General features: G+C 53.8%; 1 protein-coding gene across 9 annotated transcripts in view; it reads left to right on the plus strand.

Moving 5' to 3' along the window:
- The window catches only part of LOC140720762 (NACHT, LRR and PYD domains-containing protein 3-like), an 82,994-nt gene extending 58,706 nt beyond the window's left edge, over nt 1–24,288 (plus strand). For all 9 annotated transcript variants that reach the window (XM_073035596.1, XM_073035598.1, XM_073035600.1 and 6 more), the window contains 6 exons: nt 22,224–22,310; nt 22,465–22,635; nt 22,791–22,961; nt 23,117–23,287; nt 23,443–23,610; nt 23,775–24,288. In XM_073035596.1, coding sequence (XP_072891697.1) covers nt 22,224–22,310; nt 22,465–22,635; nt 22,791–22,961; nt 23,117–23,287; nt 23,443–23,610; nt 23,775–23,862 — 856 coding nt within the window. In that variant the 3' untranslated portion in view covers nt 23,863–24,288. The remainder of the gene's footprint in view (nt 1–22,223; nt 22,311–22,464; nt 22,636–22,790; nt 22,962–23,116; nt 23,288–23,442; nt 23,611–23,774) is intronic.
- Nucleotides 24,289–24,540: the final 252 nt, after the last annotated feature.

Below are 24,540 nucleotides of genomic sequence, written 5' to 3' on the forward strand. Positions count from 1 at the left end.
CCCCCTTCCTCCTGTGGAATCTCTCTTCCCCATCCCCCTGCCTCGTGTGGGATCTCCTTTACCCATCCCCCTTCCTCCTGTGCGATATCTCTACCCTATCCCCTTCCTCGTGTGGAATCTCCTTTACCCATCCCCCTTCCTCCCAAGCGATCATTTTTCCCCATCCCCCTTCCTCCTATAGGATCTCTCTTCCCCATCCCCTTCCTCCTGTGGGATCTCTCTTCCCCATCCCCCTTCCTCCTGTGGGATCTCTCTTCCCCATCCCCTTCCTCCTGTGGGATCTCTCTCCACCATCCCTCTTCCTCCTGTTGGATCTCCCTTCACCATCCGCCTTCCTCCTGTGGGATCTCTCCTTCCCATTCCCCTTTCTCCCGTAGGATCTCTCTTTTCTATCCCCCTTCGACCTGTGGGAACTCTTTTCCCCATCCCACTTCCTCCTGTGGGATCTGTCTTCCCCATCCCACTTCCTTCTGTGGGATTTCTCTTCCCCATCCGCCTTCTTCCGGTGGGGTCTCACCTTCCCATCCCCATTCCTCCCGTAGGATCACTCTTTCCTATCCCCCTTCCTCCTATGGGATCTCACTTCCCCATTCCCTTCCTCCTGTGGGATCTCACTTCCCCGTGACCTTTCCTCCTGCAGGATCTCTCTGTCCTATCCCCCTTCCACCTGTGGGAACTCTCTTCCCAATCCCCCCATAACTGTAGTATCTCTTTTCCCCATCCCATTTCCTACTGCGGGATCACTTATCAACATCCAGCTTCCTGCTGTGCGATCTCTCTTCCCCATTCACCTTCCTCCTGAGGGATCTCTTTTCGCGATCTCCTTCCTCCTGTGGGATCTCTCATCCCCATCCCCTTCCTCCTGTGGGATCTCTCTTCCCCATCCCCCTTCCTCCTGTGGGATCTCTCTTCCCCATCCACCTTTCTCCTGTGGGATCTCTCTTCCCAACCCCTTCCTCCTGTGGGATCTCTCTTCCCCATCCCCCTTCCTCCTGTGGGATCTCTCTTCCCCATCCACCTTTCTCCTCTGGGATCTCTCTTCCCAACCCCTTCCTCCTGTGGGATCTCTCTTCCCAACCCCTTCCTCCTGTGGGATCTCTCTTCCCCATCCACCTTTCTCCTGTGGGATCTCTCTTCCCAACCCCTTCCTCCAGTCGGATCTCTCTTCCCAAACACTTCCTCCTGTGGGATCTCTCTTCCAAACTCCCTCCTCCTGTGTGATCTCTCTTCCAGATCCCCCTTCCTCCTGTGGGATCTCTCTTCCCCATCCCCCTTCCCCCTGTGGGATCTCTCTTCCCCATCCACCTTCCTCCTGTGGGATCTCTCTTACACATCCCTCTTCCTCCTGTGTGATCTCTCTTCCAGATCCCCCTTCCTCCTGTGGGATCTCTCTTCCCCATCCACCTTCCTCCTGTGGGATCTCTCCTCCCCATCCCCCTTCCTCCTATGTGATCTCACTTCCTGAACCCTTTCCTCCTGTGGTATCTCTCTTCTCCATCCCCCTTCCTCCTGTGGGATCACTTTCCCCATCCCCCTTCCTCCTGTGGGATCTCTCTTCCCCATCCCACTGCCTTCTGTGTGATCTCTCTTCCCGATCCCTTTCCTCCTGTCGGAACACTTTCCCCATCCCCCTTACTGTGGGATCTCTCTTCCCCATTCCCATCCTCTTATGGGATCTCTCATCCCCATCACTCTTCTTCCTGTGGGATCTCTCTTCCCCACCCCATTCCTCCTCTGGGATCTGCTTTACCCATCCCCCTTCCTCGTGTGGGATCTCCTTTACGCACCCCCCTTTCTCCTTTGGGATATCTCTACCCCATCCCCTTCCTCGTGTGGAATCTCCTTTCCCCATCCCCCTTCCTCCTATATGATCTCTCTTCCCCATCCGCCTTCCTCCTGTGGGATCTCTCCTTCCCATTCCCCTTTCTCCCGTAGGATCTCTCTTTTCCATCCCCCTTCGACCTGTGGGAACTCTGTTCCCCATCCCACTTCCTCCTGTGGGATCTCTCTTCCCCATCCCCCTTCCTCCTGTGGAATCTCTCTTCCCCATCCCCCTTCCTCGTGTGGGATCTCCTTTACCCATCCCCCTTCCTCGTCTGGAATCTCCTTTACCCATCCCCCTTCCTCCCAAGCGATCATTTATCCCCATCCCCCTTCCTCCGATAAGATCTCTCTTCCCCATCCCTCTTCCTCTGTTGGATTTCCCTTCACCATCCGCCTTCCTCCTGTGGGATCTCTCCTTCCCATTCCCCTTTCCCCCGTAGGATCTCTCTTTTCTATCCCCTTCGACCTGTGGGAACTCTGTTCCCCATCCCTCTTCCTCCTGTGGGATCTGTCTTCCCCATCCCACTTCCTTCTGTGGGATTTCTCTTCCCCATCCGCCTTCGTCCTGTGGGATCTCTCCTTCCCTTTCCCCTTTCTCCCGTAGGATCTCTCTTTTCTATCCCCATTCCTCCTGTGGTATCTCTCTTCCCCATCCCCCATTCTCCTGTGGGATCTCTCTTCCCCATCCCCCTTCCTCCTGTGGGATCTCTCTTCCCCATCTCCCTTACTCCTGTGGGATCTCTCTTCCCAACCCCTTCCTCCTGTGGGATCTCTCTTCCCAACCACTTCCTCCTGTGGGATCTCTCTTCCCAACTCCTTCCTCCTGTGTGATCTCTCTTCCAGATCCCCCTTCCTCCAGTGGGATCTCTCTTCCCCATCCACCTTCCTCCTATGGGATCTCACTTCCCGAACCCTTTCCTCCTGTGGTATCTCTCTTCCCCATCCCCCTTCCACCTGTAGGATCTCTCTTCCCCATCCCCCATCCGCTTGTGGGATCTCTCTCCACCATCCCCCCTCCTCCTGTAGGATCTCTCTTCCCCATCCCCCTTCCTCCTGTGGTATCTCTCTTCCCCATCCCCTTCCTCCTGTAGGATCTCTCTTCCCCATCCCCCTTCCACCTGTAGGATCTCTCTTCCCCATCCGCCTTCCTCCTGTGGGATCTCTCCTTCCCATTCCCCTTTCTCCCGTAGGATCTCTGTTTTCCATCCCCCTTTGACGTGTAGGAACTCTGATCCCCATCCCACTTCCTCCTGTGGGATCTCTCCTCCCCATCCCCCTTCCTACTATAATATCTCTCTTCCACATCCCTCTTCCTCCTGTTGGATCTCCCTTCACCATCCGCCTTCCTCCTGTGGGATCTCTCTTTTCTATCCCCCTTCGACCTGTGGGAACTCTGTTCCCCATCCCAATTCCTTCTGTGGGATTTCTCTTCCCCATCCGCCTTCCTCCTGTGGGATCTCTCCTTCCCATCCCCATTCCTCCCGTAGGATCACTCTTTCCTATCCCCCTTCCTCGAGTGGGATCTCTCTTTCCCATCCCCTTCCTCCTGTGGGATCTCTCTTCCCCGTGACCTTTCCTCCTACAGGATCTCTCTTTCCTATCCCCCTTCCACCTGTGGGAACTCTCTTCCCAATCCCCCCATAACTGTAGTATCTCTTTTCCACATCCCATTTCCTACTGCGGGATCACTTCTCAACATCCAGCTTCCTCCTGTGGGATCTCTCTTCCCCATTCACCATCCTCCTGAGGGATCTCTTTTAGAGATCTCCTTCCTCCTGTGGGATCTCTCTTCCTCATCCACTTCCTCCTGTGGGATCTCTCTTCCCCATCCTCTTTCCTCCTGTGGGATCTCTCTTCCCCATCCCCCATTCTCTTGTGGGATCTCTCTTCCCCATCCCCCTTCCTCCTGTGGCATCTCTCTTCCCCATCTCCTTTTCTCCTGTGGGATCTCTCTTCCCAACCCCTTCCTCCTGTGGGATCTCTCTTCCCAACCACTTCCTCCTGTGGGATCTCTCTTCCCCATCCACCTTCCTCCTATGGGATCTCACTTCCCGAACCCTTTCCTCCTGTGGTATCTCTCTTCTCCATCCCCTTCCTCCTGTCGGAACACTTTCACCATCCCCCTTCCTCCTGTGGGATTTCTCTTCCCCATTCCCCTGCCTTCTGTGTGATCTCTCTTCCCCATCCCCCTGCCTTCTGTGTGATCTCTCTTCCCGATCCCTTTCCTCCTGTCGGATCACTTTCCCCATCCCCCTTACTGTGTGATCTCTCTTCCCCATCCCCCTGCCTTCTGTGTAATCTCTCTTTCCGATCCCTTTCCTCCTGTCGGATCACTTTACCCATCCCCCTTCCTTCTACAGGATCTCTCTTCCCCATCCCCCTTCCTCGTGTGGGATCTCCTTTACCCATCCCCCTTCCTCCTGTGCGATATCTCTACCCTATCCCCTTCCTCGTGTGGAATCTCTCTTCCCCATCCCCCTTCCTCCTGTGCGATATCTCTACCCTATCCCCTTCCTCGTGTGGAATCTCCTTTACCCATCCCCCTTCCTCCCAAGCGATTATTTTTCCCCATCCCCCTTCCTCCTGTGGGATCTCTCTTCCCCATCCCCTTCCTCCTGTGGGATCTCTCTCCACCATCCCTCTTCCTCCTGTTGGATCTCCCTTCACCATCCGCCTTCCTCCTGTGTGATCTCTCCTTCCCAACCCCATTCCTCCCGTAGGATCACTCTTTCCTATCCTCCTTCCTCGAGTGGGATCTCTCTTCCCCATCCCCTTCCTCTTGTGGGATCTCGATAACCCATCCCCTTCCTCCTCTGGAATCTCCCTTCCCCATCCCCCTTCCTCCTGTGGAATCTCTCTTCCCCATCCCCCTGCCTCGTGTGGGATCTCCTTTACCCATCCCCCTTCCTCCTGTGCGATATCTCTACCCTATCCCCTTCCTCGTGTGGAATCTCCTTTACCCATCCCCCTTCCTCCCAAGCGATCATTTTTCCCCATCCCCCTTCCTCCTATAGGATCTCTCTTCCCCATCCCCCTTCCTCCTGTGGGATCTCTCTTCCCCATCCCCTTCCTCCTGTGGGATCTCTCTTCCCCATCCCCCTTCCTCCTGTAGGATCTCTCTTCCCCATCCCCTTCCTCCTGTGGGATCTCTCTTCCCCATCCCCCTTCCTCCTGTGGGATCTCTCTTCCCCATCCCCTTCCTCCTGTGGGATCTCTCTCCACCATCCCTCTTCCTCCTGTTGGATCTCCCTTCACCATCCGCCTTCCTCCTGTGGGATCTCTCCTTCCCATTCCCCTTTCTCCCGTAGGATCTCTCTTTTCTATCCCCCTTCGACCTGTGGGAACTCTTTTCCCCATCCCACTTCCTCCTGTGGGATCTGTCTTCCCCATTCCCTTCCTCCTGTGGGATCTCACTTCCCCGTGACCTTTCCTCCTGCAGGATCTCTCTGTCCTATCCCCCTTCCACCTGTGGGAACTCTCTTCCCAATCCCCCCATAACTGTAGTGTCTCTTTTCCCCATCCCATTTCCTACTGCGGGATCACTTATCAACATCCAGCTTCCTGCTGTGCGATCTCTCTTCCCCATTCACCTTCCTCCTGAGGGATCTCTTTTCGCGATCTCCTTCCTCCTGTGGGATCTCTCATCCCCATCCCCTTCCTCCTGTGGGATCTCTCTTCCCCATCCACCTTTCTCCTGTGGGATCTCTCTTCCCCATCCCCCTTCCTCCTGTGGGATCTCTCTTCCCCATCCACCTTTCTCCTGTGGGATCTCTCTTCCCAACCCCTTCCTCCTGTGGGATCTCTCTTCCCAACCCCTTCCTCCTGTGGGATCTCTCTTCCCAACCCCTTCCTCCTGTGGGATCTCTCTTCCCCATCCACCTTTCTCCTGTGGGATCTCTCTTCCCAACCCCTTCCTCCAGTCGGATCTCTCTTCCCAAACACTTCCTCCTGTGGGATCTCTCTTCCAAACTCCCTCCTCCTGTGTGATCTCTCTTCCAGATCCCCCTTCCCCCTGTGGGATCTCTCTTCCCCATCCACCTTCCTCCTGTGGGATCTCTCTTACACATCCCTCTTCCTCCTGTGTGATCTCTCTTCCAGATCCCCCTTCCTCCTGTGGGATCTCTCTTCCCCATCCACCTTCCTCCTGTGGGATCTCTCCTCCCCATCCCCCTTCCTCCTATGGGATCTCACTTCCCGAACCCTTTCCTCCTGTGGTATCTCTCTTCTCCATCCCCCTTCCTCCTGTCGGATCACTTTCCCCATCCCCCTTCATCCTGTGGGATTTCTCTTCCCCATCCCCCTGCCTTCTGTGTGATCTCTCCTCCCGATCCCTTTCCTCCAGTCGGATCACATAACCCATCCCCCTTACTGTGGGATCTCTCTTCCCCATTCCCATCTTATGGGATCTCTCATCCCCATCACTCTTCTTCCTGTGGGATCTCTCTTCCCCATCCCCTTCCTCCTCTGGGATCTCGATAACCCATCCCCTTCATCCTGTGGAATCTCTCTTCCCCATCCCCCTTCCTCGTGTGGGATCTCCTTCAACCATCCCCCTTCCTCCTGTGGAATCACTATTCCCCATCCCCCTTCCTCGTGTGGGATCTCCTTTACCCATCCACCTTCCTCCTGTGGAATCTCTCTTCCCCATCCCCCTTCCTCCTGTGGGATCTCTCTTCCCCATCTCCTTCCTCTTGTGGGATCTCGATAACCCATCCCCTTCCTCCTGTGGAATCTCCCTTCCCCATCCCCCTTCCTCCTGTGGAATCTCTCTTCCCCATCCCCCTTCCTCGTGTGGGATCTCCTTTACCCATCCCCCTTCCTCCTGTGCGATATCTCTACCCTATCCCCTTCCTCCTGTGGAATCTCTCTTCCCCATCCCCCTTCCTCGTGTGGGATCTCCTTTACCCATCCCCCTTCCTCCTGTGCGATATCTCTACCCTATCCCCTTCCTCGTGTGGAATCTCTCTTCCCCATCCCCCTTCCTCCTGTGCGATATCTCTACCCTATCCCCTTCCTCGTGTGGAATCTCCTTTACCCATCCCCCTTCCTCCCAAGCGATTATTTTTCCCCATCCCCCTTCCTCCTGTGGGATCTCTCTTCCCCATCCCCTTCCTCCTGTGGGATCTCTCTCCACCATCCCTCTTCCTCCTGTTGGATCTCCCTTCACCATCCGCCTTCCTCCTGTGTGATCTCTCCTTCCCAACCCCATTCCTCCCGTAGGATCACTCTTTCCTATCCTCCTTCCTCGAGTGGGATCTCTCTTCCCCATCCCCTTCCTCTTGTGGGATCTCGATAACCCATCCCCTTCCTCCTGTGGAATCTCCCTTCCCCATCCCCCTTCCTCCTGTGGAATCTCTCTTCCCCATCCCCCTGCCTCGTGTGGGATCTCCTTTACCCATCCCCCTTCCTCCTGTGCGATATCTCTACCCTATCCCCTTCCTCGTGTGGAATCTCCTTTACCCATCCCCCTTCCTCCCAAGCGATCATTTTTCCCCATCCCCCTTCCTCCTATAGGATCTCTCTTCCCCATCCCCTTCCTCCTGTGGGATCTCTCTTCCCCATCCCCCTTCCTCCTGTGGGATCTCTCTTCCCCATCCCCTTCCTCCTGTGGGATCTCTCTCCACCATCCCTCTTCCTCCTGTTGGATCTCCCTTCACCATCCGCCTTCCTCCTGTGGGATCTCTCCTTCCCATTCCCCTTTCTCCCGTAGGATCTCTCTTTTCTATCCCCCTTCGACCTGTGGGAACTCTTTTCCCCATCCCACTTCCTCCTGTGGGATCTGTCTTCCCCATCCCACTTCCTTCTGTGGGATTTCTCTTCCCCATCCGCCTTCTTCCGGTGGGGTCTCACCTTCCCATCCCCATTCCTCCCGTAGGATCACTCTTTCCTATCCCCCTTCCTCCTATGGGATCTCACTTCCCCATTCCCTTCCTCCTGTGGGATCTCACTTCCCCGTGACCTTTCCTCCTGCAGGATCTCTCTGTCCTATCCCCCTTCCACCTGTGGGAACTCTCTTCCCAATCCCCCCATAACTGTAGTATCTCTTTTCCCCATCCCATTTCCTACTGCGGGATCACTTATCAACATCCAGCTTCCTGCTGTGCGATCTCTCTTCCCCATTCACCTTCCTCCTGAGGGATCTCTTTTCGCGATCTCCTTCCTCCTGTGGGATCTCTCATCCCCATCCCCTTCCTCCTGTGGGATCTCTCTTCCCCATCCCCCTTCCTCCTGTGGGATCTCTCTTCCCCATCCACCTTTCTCCTGTGGGATCTCTCTTCCCAACCCCTTCCTCCTGTGGGATCTCTCTTCCCCATCCCCCTTCCTCCTGTGGGATCTCTCTTCCCCATCCACCTTTCTCCTCTGGGATCTCTCTTCCCAACCCCTTCCTCCTGTGGGATCTCTCTTCCCAACCCCTTCCTCCTGTGGGATCTCTCTTCCCCATCCACCTTTCTCCTGTGGGATCTCTCTTCCCAACCCCTTCCTCCAGTCGGATCTCTCTTCCCAAACACTTCCTCCTGTGGGATCTCTCTTCCAAACTCCCTCCTCCTGTGTGATCTCTCTTCCAGATCCCCCTTCCCCCTGTGGGATCTCTCTTCCCCATCCACCTTCCTCCTGTGGGATCTCTCTTACACATCCCTCTTCCTCCTGTGTGATCTCTCTTCCAGATCCCCCTTCCTCCTGTGGGATCTCTCTTCCCCATCCCCCTTCCCCCTGTGGGATCTCTCTTCCCCATCCACCTTCCTCCTGTGGGATCTCTCCTCCCCATCCCCCTTCCTCCTATGTGATCTCACTTCCTGAACCCTTTCCTCCTGTGGTATCTCTCTTCTCCATCCCCCTTCCTCCTGTGGGATCACTTTCCCCATCCCCCTTCCTCCTGTGGGATCTCTCTTCCCCATCCCACTGCCTTCTGTGTGATCTCTCTTCCCGATCCCTTTCCTCCTGTCGGAACACTTTCCCCATCCCCCTTACTGTGGGATCTCTCTTCCCCATTCCCATCCTCTTATGGGATCTCTCATCCCCATCACTCTTCTTCCTGTGGGATCTCTCTTCCCCACCCCATTCCTCCTCTGGGATCTGCTTTACCCATCCCCCTTCCTCGTGTGGGATCTCCTTTACGCACCCCCCTTTCTCCTTTGGGATATCTCTACCCCATCCCCTTCCTCGTGTGGAATCTCCTTTCCCCATCCCCCTTCCTCCTATATGATCTCTCTTCCCCATCCGCCTTCCTCCTGTGGGATCTCTCCTTCCCATTCCCCTTTCTCCCGTAGGATCTCTCTTTTCCATCCCCCTTCGACCTGTGGGAACTCTGTTCCCCATCCCACTTCCTCCTGTGGGATCTCTCTTCCCCATCCCCCTTCCTCCTGTGGAATCTCTCTTCCCCATCCCCCTTCCTCGTGTGGGATCTCCTTTACCCATCCCCCCTCCTCGTCTGGAATCTCCTTTACCCATCCCCCTTCCTCCCAAGCGATCATTTATCCCCATCCCCCTTCCTCCGATAAGATCTCTCTTCCCCATCCCTCTTCCTCTGTTGGATTTCCCTTCACCATCCGCCTTCCTCCTGTGGGATCTCTCCTTCCCATTCCCCTTTCCCCCGTAGGATCTCTCTTTTCTATCCCCTTCGACCTGTGGGAACTCTGTTCCCCATCCCTCTTCCTCCTGTGGGATCTGTCTTCCCCATCCCACTTCCTTCTGTGGGATTTCTCTTCCCCATCCGCCTTCGTCCTGTGGGATCTCTCCTTCCCTTTCCCCTTTCTCCCGTAGGATCTCTCTTTTCTATCCCCATTCCTCCTGTGGTATCTCTCTTCCCCATCCCCCATTCTCCTGTGGGATCTCTCTTCCCCATCCCCCTTCCTCCTGTGGGATCTCTCTTCCCCATCTCCCTTACTCCTGTGGGATCTCTCTTCCCAACCCCTTCCTCCTGTGGGATCTCTCTTCCCAACCACTTCCTCCTGTGGGATCTCTCTTCCCAACTCCTTCCTCCTGTGTGATCTCTCTTCCAGATCCCCCTTCCTCCTGTGGGATCTCTCTTCCCCATCCACCTTCCTCCTATGGGATCTCACTTCCCGAACCCTTTCCTCCTGTGGTATCTCTCTTCCCCATCCCCCTTCCACCTGTAGGATCTCTCTTCCCCATCCCCCATCCGCTTGTGGGATCTCTCTCCACCATCCCCCCTCCTCCTGTAGGATCTCTCTTCCCCATCCCCCTTCCTCCTGTGGTATCTCTCTTCCCCATCCCCTTCCTCCTGTAGGATCTCTCTTCCCCATCCCCCTTCCACCTGTAGGATCTCTCTTCCCCATCCGCCTTCCTCCTGTGGGATCTCTCCTTCCCATTCCCCTTTCTCCCGTAGGATCTCTGTTTTCCATCCCCCTTTGACGTGTAGGAACTCTGATCCCCATCCCACTTCCTCCTGTGGGATCTCTCCTCCCCATCCCCCTTCCTACTATAATATCTCTCTTCCACATCCCTCTTCCTCCTGTTGGATCTCCCTTCACCATCCGCCTTCCTCCTGTGGGATCTCTCTTTTCTATCCCCCTTCGACCTGTGGGAACTCTGTTCCCCATCCCAATTCCTTCTGTGGGATTTCTCTTCCCCATCCGCCTTCCTCCTGTGGGATCTCTCCTTCCCATCCCCATTCCTCCCGTAGGATCACTCTTTCCTATCCCCCTTCCTCGAGTGGGATCTCTCTTTCCCATCCCCTTCCTCCTGTGGGATCTCTCTTTCCCGTGACCTTTCCTCCTACAGGATCTCTCTTTCCTATCCCCCTTCCACCTGTGGGAACTCTCTTCCCAATCCCCCCATAACTGTAGTATCTCTTTTCCACATCCCATTTCCTACTGCGGGATCACTTCTCAACATCCAGCTTCCTCCTGTGGGATCTCTCTTCCCCATTCACCATCCTCCTGAGGGATCTCTTTTAGAGATCTCCTTCCTCCTGTGGGATCTCTCTTCCTCATCCACTTCCTCCTGTGGGATCTCTCTTCCCCATCCTCTTTCCTCCTGTGGGATCTCTCTTCCCCATCCCCCATTCTCTTGTGGGATCTCTCTTCCCCATCCCCCTTCCTCCTGTGGCATCTCTCTTCCCCATCTCCTTTTCTCCTGTGGGATCTCTCTTCCCAACCCCTTCCTCCTGTGGGATCTCTCTTCCCAACCACTTCCTCCTGTGGGATCTCTCTTCCCCATCCACCTTCCTCCTATGGGATCTCACTTCCCGAACCCTTTCCTCCTGTGGTATCTCTCTTCTCCATCCCCTTCCTCCTGTCGGAACACTTTCACCATCCCCCTTCCTCCTGTGGGATTTCTCTTCCCCATTCCCCTGCCTTCTGTGTGATCTCTCTTCCCCATCCCCCTGCCTTCTGTGTGATCTCTCTTCCCGATCCCTTTCCTCCTGTCGGATCACTTTCCCCATCCCCCTTACTGTGTGATCTCTCTTCCCCATCCCCCTGCCTTCTGTGTAATCTCTCTTTCCGATCCCTTTCCTCCTGTCGGATCACTTTACCCATCCCCCTTCCTTCTACAGGATCTCTCTTCCCCATCCCCCTTCCTCCTGTGGGATCTCTCTTCCCCATCCCCTTCCTCCTGTGGGATCTCTCTTCCCCATCCCCCTTCCACCTGTAGGATCTCTCTTCCCCATCCCCCATCCGCTTGTGGGATCTCTCTCCACCATCCCCCTTCCTCCTGTAGGATCTCTCTTCCCCATCCCCCTTCCTCCTGTGGTATCTCTCTTCCCCATCCCCTTCCTCCTGTAGGATCTCTCTTCCCCATCCCCCTTCCACCTGTAGGATCTCTCTTCCCCATCCGCCTTCCTCCTGTGGGATCTCTCCTTCCCATTCCCCTTTCTCCCGTAGGATCTCTGTTTTCCATCCCCCTTCGACGTGTAGGAACTCTGATCCCCATCCCACTTCCTCCTGTGGGATCTCTCCTCCCCATCCCCCTTCCTCCTATAATATCTCTCTTCCACATCCCTCTTCCTCCTGTTGGATCTCCCTTCACCATCCGCCTTCCTCCTGTGGGATCTCTCTTTTCTATCCCCCTTCGACCTGTGGGAACTCTGTTCCCCATCCCAATTCCTTCTGTGGGATTTCTCTTCCCCATCCGCCTTCCTCCTGTGGGATCTCTCCTTCCCATCCCCATTCCTCCCGTAGGATCACTCTTTCCTATCCCCCTTCCTCGAGTGGGATCTCTCTTTCCCATCCCCTTCCTCCTGTGGGATCTCTCTTCCCCGTGACCTTTCCTCCTACAGGATCTCTCTTTCCTATCCCCCTTCCACCTGTGGGAACTCTCTTCCCAATCCCCCCATAACTGTAGTATCTCTTTTCCACATCCCATTTCCTACTGCGGGATCACTTCTCAACATCCAGCTTCCTCCTGTGGGATCTCTCTTCCCCATTCACCATCCTCCTGAGGGATCTCTTTTAGAGATCTCCTTCCTCCTGTGGGATCTCTCTTCCCCATCCACTTCCTCCTGTGGGATCTCTCTTCCCCATCCTCTTTCCTCCTGTGGGATCTCTCTTCCCCATCCCCCATTCTCTTGTGGGATCTCTCTTCCCCATCCCCCTTCCTCCTGTGGCATCTCTCTTCCCCATCTCCTTTTCTCCTGTGGGATCTCTCTTCCCAACCCCTTCCTCCTGTGGGATCTCTCTTCCCAACCACTTCCTCCTGTGGGATCTCTCTTCCCAACTCCTTCCTCCTGTGTGATCTCTCTTCCAGATCCCCCTTCCTCCTGTGGGATCTCTCTTCCCCATCCACCTTCCTCCTATGGGATCTCACTTCCCGAACCCTTTCCTCCTGTGGTATCTCTCTTCTCCATCCCCTTCCTCCTGTCGGAACACTTTCACCATCCCCCTTCCTCCTGTGGGATTTCTCTTCCCCATTCCCCTGCCTTCTGTGTGATCTCTCTTCCCCATCCCCCTGCCTTCTGTGTGATCTCTCTTCCCGATCCCTTTCCTCTTGTCGGATCACTTTCCCCATCCCCCTTACTGTGTGATCTCTCTTCCCCATCCCCCTGCCTTCTGTGTAATCTCTCTTTCCGATCCCTTTCCTCCTGTCGGATCACTTTACCCATCCCCCTTCCTTCTACAGGATCTCTCTTCCCCACCCCTCTTCCTCCTGTTGGATCTCCCTTCACCATCCGCCTTCCTCCTGTGGGATCTCTCCTTCCCATTCCACTTTCTCCCGTAGGATCTCTCTTTTCCATCCCCCTTCGACCTGTGGGAACTCTGTTCCCCATCCCAATTCCTTCTGTGGGATTTCTCTTCCCTATCCCACTAACCTTCTGTGGGATCTCTCTTCGCCATCCCCTTCCTCCTGTGGGATCTCGCTTCCCAATCCCCCCATAACTGTAGTATCTCTTTTCCCCATCCCATTTCCTACTGCGGGATCACTTATCAACATCCATCTTCCTCCGGTGGGATCTCTCTTCCCCATTCACCTTCCTCTAGAGGGATCTCTTTTCGCGATCTCCTTCCTCCTGTGGGATCTCGCTTCCCCATGTAGAATTCTTTTCCCGATCTCCTTCCTCCCCTTCGATCTCCCTTCCTGATTCAGCTTCCTACTGCGGGATTTCTCTACTATATCCACTTCCTCCTGTGGGATCTCCCTTCCCCATCCTCTTCCTCCTGTGGGATCTCTCTTCCCCATCCCCCTTCCTCCTGTGGGATCTCTCTTTCCCATCCCCCTTTCTCCTGTGGGATCTCTCTTCCCAACCCCTTCCTCCTGTGGGATCTCCCTTCCCATCCCCCTTTCTCCTGTGGGATCTCCCTTCCCAACCACTTCCTCCTGTGGGATCTCTCTTCCCAACCACTTCCACCTGTGGGATCTCTCTTCCCAACTCCTTCCTCCTGTGTGATCTCTCTTCCAGATCCCCCTTCCTCCTGTGGGATCTCTCTTCCCCATCCACCTTCCTCCTATGGGATTTCACTTCCCGAACCCTTTCCTCCTGTGGTATCTCTCTTCTCCATCCCCTTCCTCCTGTCGGATCACTTTCCCCAACCCCCTTCCTCCTGTGGGATTTCTCTTCCCCATCCCCCTGCCTTCTGTGTGATCTATCTTCCCGATCCCTTTCCTCATGTCGGATCACTTTCCCCATCCCCCTTACTGTGGGATCTCTCTTCCCCATCCCCTTCCTACTGTGCAATCTCCCTTCCCCATCCCCCTTCCTCGTGTGGGATCTCCTTAACCCATCCCCCTTCCTCCCAAGCGATCATTTTTCCCCATCCCCCTTCCTCCTATAGGATCTCTCTTCCCCATCCCCCTTCCTCCTGTGGGATCTCTCTTCCCCATCCCCTTCCTCCTGTAGGATCTCTCTTCCCCATCCGCCTTCCTCCTGTGGGATCTCTCCTTCCCATTCCTCTTTCTCCCGTAGGATCTCTCTTTTCCAACCCCTTCGACCTGTGGGAACTCTGTTCCCCATCCCACTTCCTCCTGTGGGATCTGTCTTCCCCATCCGCCTTCCTCCTGTGAGATCTCTCCTTCACATCCCCATTCCTCCCGTAGGATCACTCTTTCCTATCCCCCTTCCTCGAGTGGGATCTCTCTTCCCCATCCCCTTCCTCCTGTGGGAACTCACTTCCCCATCACCTTTCCTCCTGCAGGATCTCTCTTTCCTATCCCCCTTCCACCTGTGGGAACTCTCTTCCCAATCCCCCCATAACTGTAGTATCTCTTTTCCCCATCCCATTTCCTACTTCGGGATCACTTCTCAACATCCAGCTTCCTCCTGTGGGATATCTCTTCCCCATTCACCATCCTCCTGAGGGATCTCTTTTAGCGATCTCCTTCCTCCTGTGGGATCTCTCTTCCCCATCCACTTCCTCCTGTGGGATCTCTCTTCCCCATCCCCTTTCCTCCTGTGGGATCTCTCTTCCCCATCCCCCATTCTCCTGTGGGATCTCTCTTCCCCATCCCCCTTCCTCCTGTGGGATCTCTCTTCCCCATCTCCCTTTCTCCTGTGGGATCTCTCTTCCCAACCCCTTCCTCCTGTGGGATCTCTCTTCCCAACCACTTCCTCCTGTGGGATCTCTCTTCCCAACTCCTTCCTCCTGTGTGATCTCTCTTCCAGATCCCCCTTCCTCCTGTGGGATCTCTCTTCCCCATCCACCTTCCTCCTATGGGATCTCACTTCCCGAACTCTTTCCTCCTGTGGTATCTCTCTGCTCCATTCCCTTCCTCCTGTCGGAACACTTTCACCATCCCCCTTCCTCCTGTGGGATTTCTCTTCCCCATCCCCCTGCCTTCTGTGTGATCTCTCTTCCCCATTCCCCTGCCTTCTGTGTAATCTGTCTTCCCGATCCCTTTCCTCCTGTCGGATCACTTTCCCCATCCCCCTTACTGTGGGATCTCTCTTCCCCATTCCCATCCTCTTATGGGATCTCTCATCCCCATCACTCTTCCTCCTATAGGATCTCTCTTCCCCATCCCCCTTCCTCCTGTGGTATCTCTCTTCCCCATCCCCTTCCTCCTGTAGGATCTCTCTTCCCCATCCCCCTTCCACCTGTAGGATCTCTCTTCCCCATCCGCCTTCCTCCTGTGGGATCTCTCCAACCCATTCCCCTTTCTCCCGTAGGATCTCTGTTTTCCATCCCCCTTCGACCTGTAGGAACTCTGTTCCCCATCCCACTTGCTCCTGTGGGATCTCTCTTCCCCATCCCCCTTCCTCCTGTGGGATCTCACTTCCCCATCCCCCTTCCTCCTATGGGATCTCTCTTCCCCATCCCCTTCCTCGTGTAGGATCTCCTTTACCCATCCCCCTTCCTCCTATAGGATCTCTCTTCCCCATCCCTCTTCCTCCTGTTGGTTCTCCCTTCACCATCCGCCTTCCTCCTGTGGGATCTCTCCTTCCCATTCCCCTTTCTCCCGTAGGATCTCTCTTTTCTATAGCCCTTCGACCTGTGGGAACTCTGTTCCCCATCCCAATTCCTTCTGTGGGATTTCTCTTCCCTATCCCACTTCCTTCTGTGGGATCTCTCTTCCCCATCCCCTTCCTCCTGTGGGATCTCTCTTCCCAATCCCCCCATAACTGTAGTATCTCTTTTCCCCATCCCATTTCCTACTGCGGGATCACTTATCAACATCCAGCTTCCTCCGGTGGGATCTCTCTTCCCCATTCACCTTCCTCTAGAGGGATCTCTTTTCGCGATCTCCTTCCTCCTGTGGGATCTCTCTTCCCCATCCGCTTCCCCATGTAGAATTATTTTCCCGATCTCCTTCCTCCCCTTCGATCTCCCTTCCTGATTCAGCTTCCTACTTCGGGATTTCTCTACTATATCCACTTCCTCCTGTGGGATCTCTCTTCCCCATCCTCTTCCTCCTGTGGGATCTCTCTTTCCCATCCCCCTTTCTCCTGTGGGATCTCTCTTCCCAACCCCTTCCTCCTGTGGGATCTCTCTTCCCATCCCCCTTTCTCCTGTGGGATCTCCCTTCCCAACCACTTCCTCCTGTGGGATCTCTCTTCCCAACCACTTCCTCCTGTGGGATCTCTCTTCCCAACTCCTTCCTCCTGTGTGATCTCTCTTCCAGATCCCCCTTCCTCCTGTGGGATCTCTCTTCCCCATCCACCTTCCTCCTATGGGATCTCACTTCCCGAACCCTTTCCTCCTGTGGTATCTCTCTTCTCCATCCCCTTCCTCCTGACGGAACACTTTCCCCATCCCCCTTCCTCCTGTCGGAACACTTTCCCCATCCCCCTTCCTCCTGTCAGAACACTTTCCCCAACCCCCTTCCTCCTATGGGATCTCTCTTCTCCATCCCCTTCCTCATGTCGGATCACTTTCCCCAACCCCCTTCCTCCTGTGGGATTTCTCTTCCCCATCCCCCTGCCTTCTGTGTGATCTATCTTCCCGATCCCTTTCCTCCTGTCGGATCACTTTCCCCATACCCCTACCTCCTGTGGGATCTCTTTTCCACATCCCCCTTCCTCCTGTGGGATCTCTCTTCCCCATCCCCCATCCTCTTGTGGGATCTCTCTTCCCCATCTCCCTTCCTTCTGAGGGAATTCTCTTCTGAATCCCCTTCCTCTGTGGTATCTCTCTTTCCCATCCCCCTACCACCTGTTGGATCTCTCTTCCACATCCCCCATCCTCCTGTGGGATCTCTCTTCCACATCCCCCATCCTCCTGTGCCATCTCTCTTCCGCAGCCCCCTTCCTCCTGTGGGACAATGGACAATAGACAATAGGTGCAGAAGTAGACCATTCGGACCTTCGAGCCTGCAACGCCATTTTGAGATCATGGCTGATCATCTACTATCAATACCCGGTTCCTGCCTTGTCCCCATATCCCTTGCTTCCCCTATCCATAAGATACCTATCTAGCTCCTTCTTGAAAGCATCCAGAGAATTGGCCTCCACTACCTTCCGAGGCAGTGCATTCCAGACCCCCACAACTCTCTGGGAGAAGAAGTTTTTTCTTAACTCTGTCCTAAATGACCTACCCCTTATTCTCACACCATGCCCTCTGATACTGGACTCTCCCAGCATCTGGAACATATTTCCTGCCTCTATCTTATCCAATCCCTTAATAACCTTATATGTTTCAATCAGATCCCCTCTCAATCTCCTTAATTCCAGCGTGTACAAGCCCAGTCTCTCTAACCTCTCTGCGGCAGACAGTCCAGACATCCCAGGAATTAACCTCGCGAATCTACGCAGCACTTCCTCTACAGCCAGGATGTCCTTCCTTAACCCTGGAGACCAAAATTGTACACAATACTCCAGGTGTGGTCTCACCAGGGCTCTGTACAAATGCAAGAGGATTTCCTTGCTCTTGTACTCAATTCCCCTTGTAATAAAGGCCAACAATCCATTAGCCTTCTTCACTGCCTGCTGCACTTGCTCATTCACCTTCAGTGACTGATGAACAAGGACTCCTAGATCTCTTTGTATTTCTCCCTTACCTAACTCTACACCGTTCAGATAATAATCTGCCTTCCTGTTCTTACTCCCAAAGAGGATAACCTTACGCTTATTCACATTAAATGTCATCTGCCAAGTATCTGCCCACTCACCCAGCCTATTCAAGTCACCCTGAATTCTCCTAACATCCTCATCACATGTCACACTGCCACCCAGCTTAGTATCATCAGTAAATTTGCTGATGTTATTCTCAATGCCTTCATCTAAATCGTTGATGTAAATTGTAAACAGCTGTGGTCCCAATACCGAGCCCTGTGGCACCCCACTGGTCACCACCTGCCATTCCAAGAAACACCCATTCACCGTTACCCTTTGCTTTCTATCTGCCAAACAGTTTTCTATCCATGTCAATGTCTTCCCCCCGATGCCCTGAGCTTTGATTTTACCCAACAATCTCCTATGTGGTACCTTATCAAATGCCTTCTGAAAATCGAGGTACACTACATCCACTGGATCTCACCCATCTAACTTCCTGGTTACGTCCTCGAAAAACTCCAACAGATTAGTCAAGCATGATTTACCCTTGGTAAATCCATGCTGGCTCGGCCCAATCCTATCACTGCTATCCAGATATGCCACTATTTCACCCTTAATAATGGACTCTAGCATCTTCCCCACCACCGATGTCATGCTGACAGGTCGATACTTCTGTTTTCTCCCTCCCTCCTTTCTTAAAAAATGGGATAACATTAGCCATTCTCCAACCCTCAGGAACTGATCCTGAATCTAAGGAACTTTGGAAAATGATTACCAATGCATCCGCAATTTCCAGGGCCAACTCCTTTAGTACCCTAGGATGCAGACCATCTGGACCTGGGGATTTGTCAGCCTTCAGTCCCATCAGTCTACTCATCACCGTTTCCTTCCGAATGTCAATCTGTTTCATTTCCTCTGTTACCCTATGTCCTTGGCCCATCCATACATCTGGGAGATTGCTTGTGTCTTCCTTAGTGAAAACAGATCCAAAGTACTCATTAAATTCTTCTGCCATTTCTCTGTTTCCCATAACAATTTCACCCAATTCATTCTTCAAGGGCCCAACATTGTTCTTAACTATATTCCTTCTCTTCACATACCTAAAAAAGCTCTTGCTATTCCTTTATATTCCTGTTTAGCTTGCGTTCGTACCCGTATTGCCTTTTTAGTTAAGTTCTGTTGTTCCTTAAAAACTTCCCAATCATCTGTCCTCCCACTCACCTTAGCTCTGTCATACTTCCTTTTTTTTAATGCTATGCAATCTCTTACTTCCTTTGTCAACCACTGTGGCCCCTTTCCTCCCTTTGAATCCTTCCTTCTCTGGGGATGAACTGATTTTGCACCTTGTGCATTATTCACAAGAATACCTGCCATTGCTGTTCCACTGTCCTTTCTGCTAGGCTATCCTTCCAGTCAACTTTGGCCAGCTCCTCCCTCATGGCCCCATAGTTTCCCCTGTTCAGCTGCAACACTGACACCTCCGATCTGCCCTTATCCTTCTCAAACTGTAGATAAAAACATATCATGTTATGGTCACTACCCCCTAATGGCTCCTTTACTTCAAAGTCGCTTATCAAATCCTGTTCATTACAAAAGACTAAATCCAGAATAGCCTTGTCCGTGGTCGGCTCTCGTATAAGCTGTTCCAAGAATGCATCCCGTAGGCACTCTACAAACTCCCTATCCTGGGGTCCAGCACCAAACTGTTTCTCCCAGTTCACCTGCATGTTTAAATTCCCCACCCCCTTCCTCCTGTGGGATCTCTCTTCTTCATCCCCTTCCTCCTGTGGGATCTCTCTTCCCCTTCCCCCTTCCTCCAGAGGGATCACACTTCCCCAACGCCCTTCCTCCTGTGGGATATCTCTTCCACATTCCTCTTCCTCCTGTGAGATCTCTCTTCTTCATCCCCTTCCTCCTGTGGGATATTTCTTCCACATTCCCCTTCCTCCTGTGAGATCTCTCTTCTTCATCCCCTTCCTCCTGTGGGATCTCTCTTCCACATTCCCCTTCCTCCTGTGGGATCTCTCTTCCACATCTCCCTTTCTCCTGTGGGATCTCTCTTCCCCATCCCCCTTCCTCCAGAGGGATCTCACTTCCCCAACCGCCTTCCTCCTGTGGGATCTCTCCTTCCCATTCCCCTTCCTCCCATAGGATCTCTTTCCTATTCCCCTCCCTCCTGTGGGATGTTTCTTCCACATCACTCTTCCTCCTGTGGGATATCTCCCTCCAATCCTCTTCCTTCGGTGGGATCTGTCTTCCCAGTCCCCCTTCCTCGTTTGGGATCACTTTTCCCCATCCCCCTTCTGCCTGTCAGATCTCTCTTACCCATTCTCCATCCTCCTGTCGGATCTCTCTTCCCAGTCCCCTTCCTCCTGTCGGATCTCTCTTCCACATCCCCCTCCTCTTGAGGGATCTCTCTTCCCCAACACCCTTCCTCCTGTGGGATCTCTCTTTCCCTATCTCCTTCTTCCTGTGGGATCTCTTCCCATTTTCTTCCTCCTGTGGGATCTCTCTTCCCCATCCCCCTTCCTCATGTGGGATCTCTCTTCCCTACTGTGTGATCTCTCTTCCCCATCGCCTTCCACCTATGGGACCTCTTGCCCATCCCCCTCCCTCCTGTGGGATGTTTCTTCCCCATTCCCCTTACTGCTGTTTGATATGCCATCCCAGTCCCCTGCCTCCTGTGGGATCTCTTTTCCCCACCCCCCTACCTCCTGTTGGAACTCTCTTCCTGATTCTGTTTCCTACTGTGGGATCACTCTTCCCCATCCACTTTCTCCTGCTGGAAATTTCTTCCCCATCCCCCTTTCTCCTGAGGGATCTCTCTTCTCCATCTCCCTTCCTCCTATGGGATCTCTCTTCCCCATCCCCCTTCCACCTGTGGGATCTCTCTTCCAAACTTGCTCCTGCGGGATCTCTCATTGCCTTCCCCTTCTCCTGTGGGATCTCTCCTGCTGATTCCGTTTCCTCCTGTGGGATCTTTCTTCCCCATCCCTGTCCCCCTGTTGTATTTCTCTTCCCCATCCTCCTTCCTCCTGTGGGATCTCTTCCCCATCCCCGTCCCCCTGTTGGATTTCTCTTCCCCATCCTCCTTCCTCCTATGGGACCTCTTCCCCATTCCCCTTCCTCCTGTGGGATCTCTCTTCCCCATCCACCTTCCTCCTGTGGGATCTCTCCTTCCCATTCCCTTTCCTCCCATAGGATCTCTCTTTCCTAACCCCTTCCACCTGTGGGAACTCTCTTCCCCATCCCCCCAACTCCTGCGGTATCTCCTTTCCTCATCCCTTCCTTCCTTTGGGATCACTTTTCCCCATCCCCCTTCCTCCTGTGGGAACTCGTTTCCCCATCACATTCCTCTTGTGGGATCGGTTTTCCCCATCCCCCTTCTTCCTGTGGGATCTCTTTTTCCCCATCCATTTCCTACTGTGGGATCTCTCTTTCCCATCCCCCTTCCTCCTGTGGGATCTCTCTTCCCCTTCCCCCTTCCTCCTGTGGGATCTCTCTTCCCCATCCCTGTCCCCCTGTTGGATCTCTCTTCCCCATCTCCTTCCTCCTATGGGATCTCTCCTTCCCAATACCCCAAACACCTGTAGGATCTCTTTTCCCCATCCCACTTCTTCCTGCCGGATCTCATTTCCTCATCCCCTCCCTCCTGTGGGATATCTCTTGCCCATCTCCTTCCTTCTGTAGATCTCTTTTCCCAATCTCCTTTCTCCTGTGGGATCTCTTTTCCTGATTCAGCTTTCTACTGCGGGATCTCTCGTCCCCATCCACTTCCTCCTCTGGGATCTCTCTTCCCCTTTCCTCTTCCTCCTGTGGGATATCTCTTTCCCATCCTCTTCCTCCTGTGGGATCTCTCATCCCCATCCCCCTTTCTCCTGATGGATCTCTCTTTCCCATCCCGCGGTGGGATCTCTCCTTCCCCATACCCCCATAACTGTGGTATCGCTTTTCCCCATCCCATTTCGTCCTGCGGGATCTCTCTTTCCCCATCCCACTTCCTCCTGTGGGATCTCTCTTCCCCATCCCCTTCCTCCTGTGGGATCTCTCTTCCCCATCCCCCCATAACTGTGGTATCTCTTTTCCCCATCCCACTTCCTCCTGTGGGATCTCGTTTCCCCATCACTTTCCTCTTGTGTCTTTCCATCCGTTCCCTCAGGTGGGGTCTCTTCCTCCATCTCCCATCGACATTTCCCAATTCACAAAGCTTCCTCACTGTGGGGCTATATCACCTTCATCCCTGCCCCTTCTGACACTCTGTGGTCAGTAACACTTTTCTAGCCAACGGAGAACGACACAGAATATGTGGAGTTCACAGGGTCACAGCAACAGACTAAATGACTGACATTGGGTGAATACCCTGGAGCTGGGCAGTGAGGGACATTGACAGTGATGGGAACTCTGATCAGTGATTTACGGAAGGGTTTAATGTTTCCTGAAATATCCGCTTGAGAGAATTTCCCTCAGACCCACGGTTTGTATCACTTTGTTCATCAATTTGTCTGTTTGTGTTTAGACTTGGGGAGAATGAACTGGGAGATTCAGGAGTGAAACTGGTCTCTGCGGCTCTGAGGAACCCGGAGTGTAAAATACAGAAACTGGGGTAAGTACCAGACTGTGGGAGATTGGTTTACAGTCACTGGGTGTCTGACACTGAACATTAATGTGATCAGTAATTGTGTTACTGATAAACACTGGGGATTTGTACCGTCTCCTGTCTCTCTGTGTCCTTCACCCTCACTCTCTCTCATCTCCAGGCTGAACAATGTCGGTCTCACAGATTCTGGTGCCGAGGATTTCACCTCCGCTCTCAGTACAAAACCATCACTGACGGAGCTGGACCTGAGTTGTAATAAACTGGGAGATTCAGGAGTGAAACTGGTGTTGTCGGCTCTGAGAATCTCAGAGTGTAAAATACAGAAACTGTGGTAAGTACCAGACTGTGGGAGATTGTGTTTACAGTCACTGTGTGTCTGACAATGAACATTAATGTAATCAGTAATAGTGTTACTGATAAACACTGGGGATTTGTACTGTCTCCTGTCTCTCTGTGTCCTTCACCCTCACTCTCTCTCATCTCCAGGCTGTTAGATGTCAGTCTCACAGATTCTGGGGCCGAGGATCTCGTCTCCGCTCTCAGTACAAACCCATCCCTGACGGAGCTGGACTCGAATTGTTATAAACTGGGATATTTTGGAGTGAAACTGGTGTTTTCGGCTCTGAGGAACCCGGAGTGTAAAATACAGAAACTGCGGTAAGTACCAGACTGTGGGAGATTGTGTTGACAGTCACTGGGTGTCTGACACTGAACATTAATGTAATCAGTAATAGTGTTACTGATAAACACTGGGGAGCTGTGCCGTCTCCTGTCTCTCTGTGTCCTTCACCCTCACTCTCTCTCATCTCCAGGCTGAACAATGTCGGTCTCACAGATTCTGGGGCCGAGGATTTCGCCTCCGCTCTCAGTACAAATCGATCACTGACGGAGCTGTACCTGAGTGGTGATAAACTGCAAGATTCAAGAGTGAAACTGGTCTCTGCAGCTCTGAGGAACCCGGAGTGTAAAATACAGAGACTACGGTAAGTACCAGACTGTGGGAGATTGTGTTTACAGTCACTGGGTGTCTGACACTGAATATTAATGTAATCAGTAATAGTGTTACTGATAAACACTGGGGATTTGTACCGTCTCCTGTCTCTCTGTGTCCTTCACCCTCACTCTCTCTCATCTCCAGGCTGTACAATGTCGGTCTCACAGATTCTGGGGCCGAGGATCTCGTCTCCGCTCTCAGTACAAAACCATCACTGACGGAGCTGAACCTGGGATACAACTCTCTGACAGACGGATCTGTCCCCGGTCTCCGCCGCCTCATACTGACCCTCCCGAGTCTGAAGCTGATCTGGTGAGTGTTTGTGTTAATGTTCAATGTGATAAAATGTCAGCGGATCCGCGGGTTTTCTGGTGATATTTGTCTGTGAGTGTTGTTGAAACATTAACCCCGGTCCCCTGTTACTGACACTGTTGTGTAATCTGTTTATTCCATCTTCATTCTCCCGTCTGTTTCAGGCTGGACGGGAATCGGTTCAGTGAGACCGGGAGGAAGGAACTGAGATCTCTGCGGGAAGTCAGACCCGGACTGAGAGTGGATCTGTGAACATCTGAATGTGTGAACATCCCCGCCCGCGGGATGGAGCCGATTCCCCGCCCTCCCCTTTAAATCCCCCCTCCCCTTTAACTCCCCCACCCCTTTAACTCCCCCTCCCCTTTAACTCCCCCACCCCTTTAACTCCCCATCCGCTTTAACTCCCCCACCCCTTTAACTACCCCTCCCCTTTAATTACACCTCCCCTTTAACTCCCGCCCTTACCTTTAACGGCCGCGCGCCGGGGCTGATTCCCAACGGTTTTAACGGAACTGGCTGCGGTCTCGAGCTCGGTGATATCGGAAGCGCTCCCGCGGTGACGCACTTCCGCCGGATGTGCGGGATCGAGACTCTCCCGCGTGACACCCCGGGGAATTACCCGGACAGGAGGAGCCCGGGGGGCCGGGGCTCAGTCTGGGACACCGGTGTCCAGGGGGGGCGGGGGCTCAGTCTGGGACACCGGTGTCCAGGGGGGGGGGGGGGGGGCTCAGTCTGGGACACCGGTGTCCAGGGGGGGCGGGGCTCAGTCTGGGACACCGGTGTCCCGGGGGGTCCGGGGCTCAGTCTGGGACACCGGTGTCCCGGGGGGGCGGGGCTCAGTCTGGGACACCGGTGTCCCGGGGGGTCCGGGGCTCAGTCTGGGACACCGGTGTCCCGGGGGGGGGGGGGGGGGGGGGGCTCAGTCTGGGA

Source organism: Hemitrygon akajei, unplaced genomic scaffold, assembly GCF_048418815.1.
Source record: "Hemitrygon akajei unplaced genomic scaffold, sHemAka1.3 Scf000046, whole genome shotgun sequence".
Lineage (NCBI taxonomy): Eukaryota > Metazoa > Chordata > Chondrichthyes > Myliobatiformes > Dasyatidae > Hemitrygon > Hemitrygon akajei.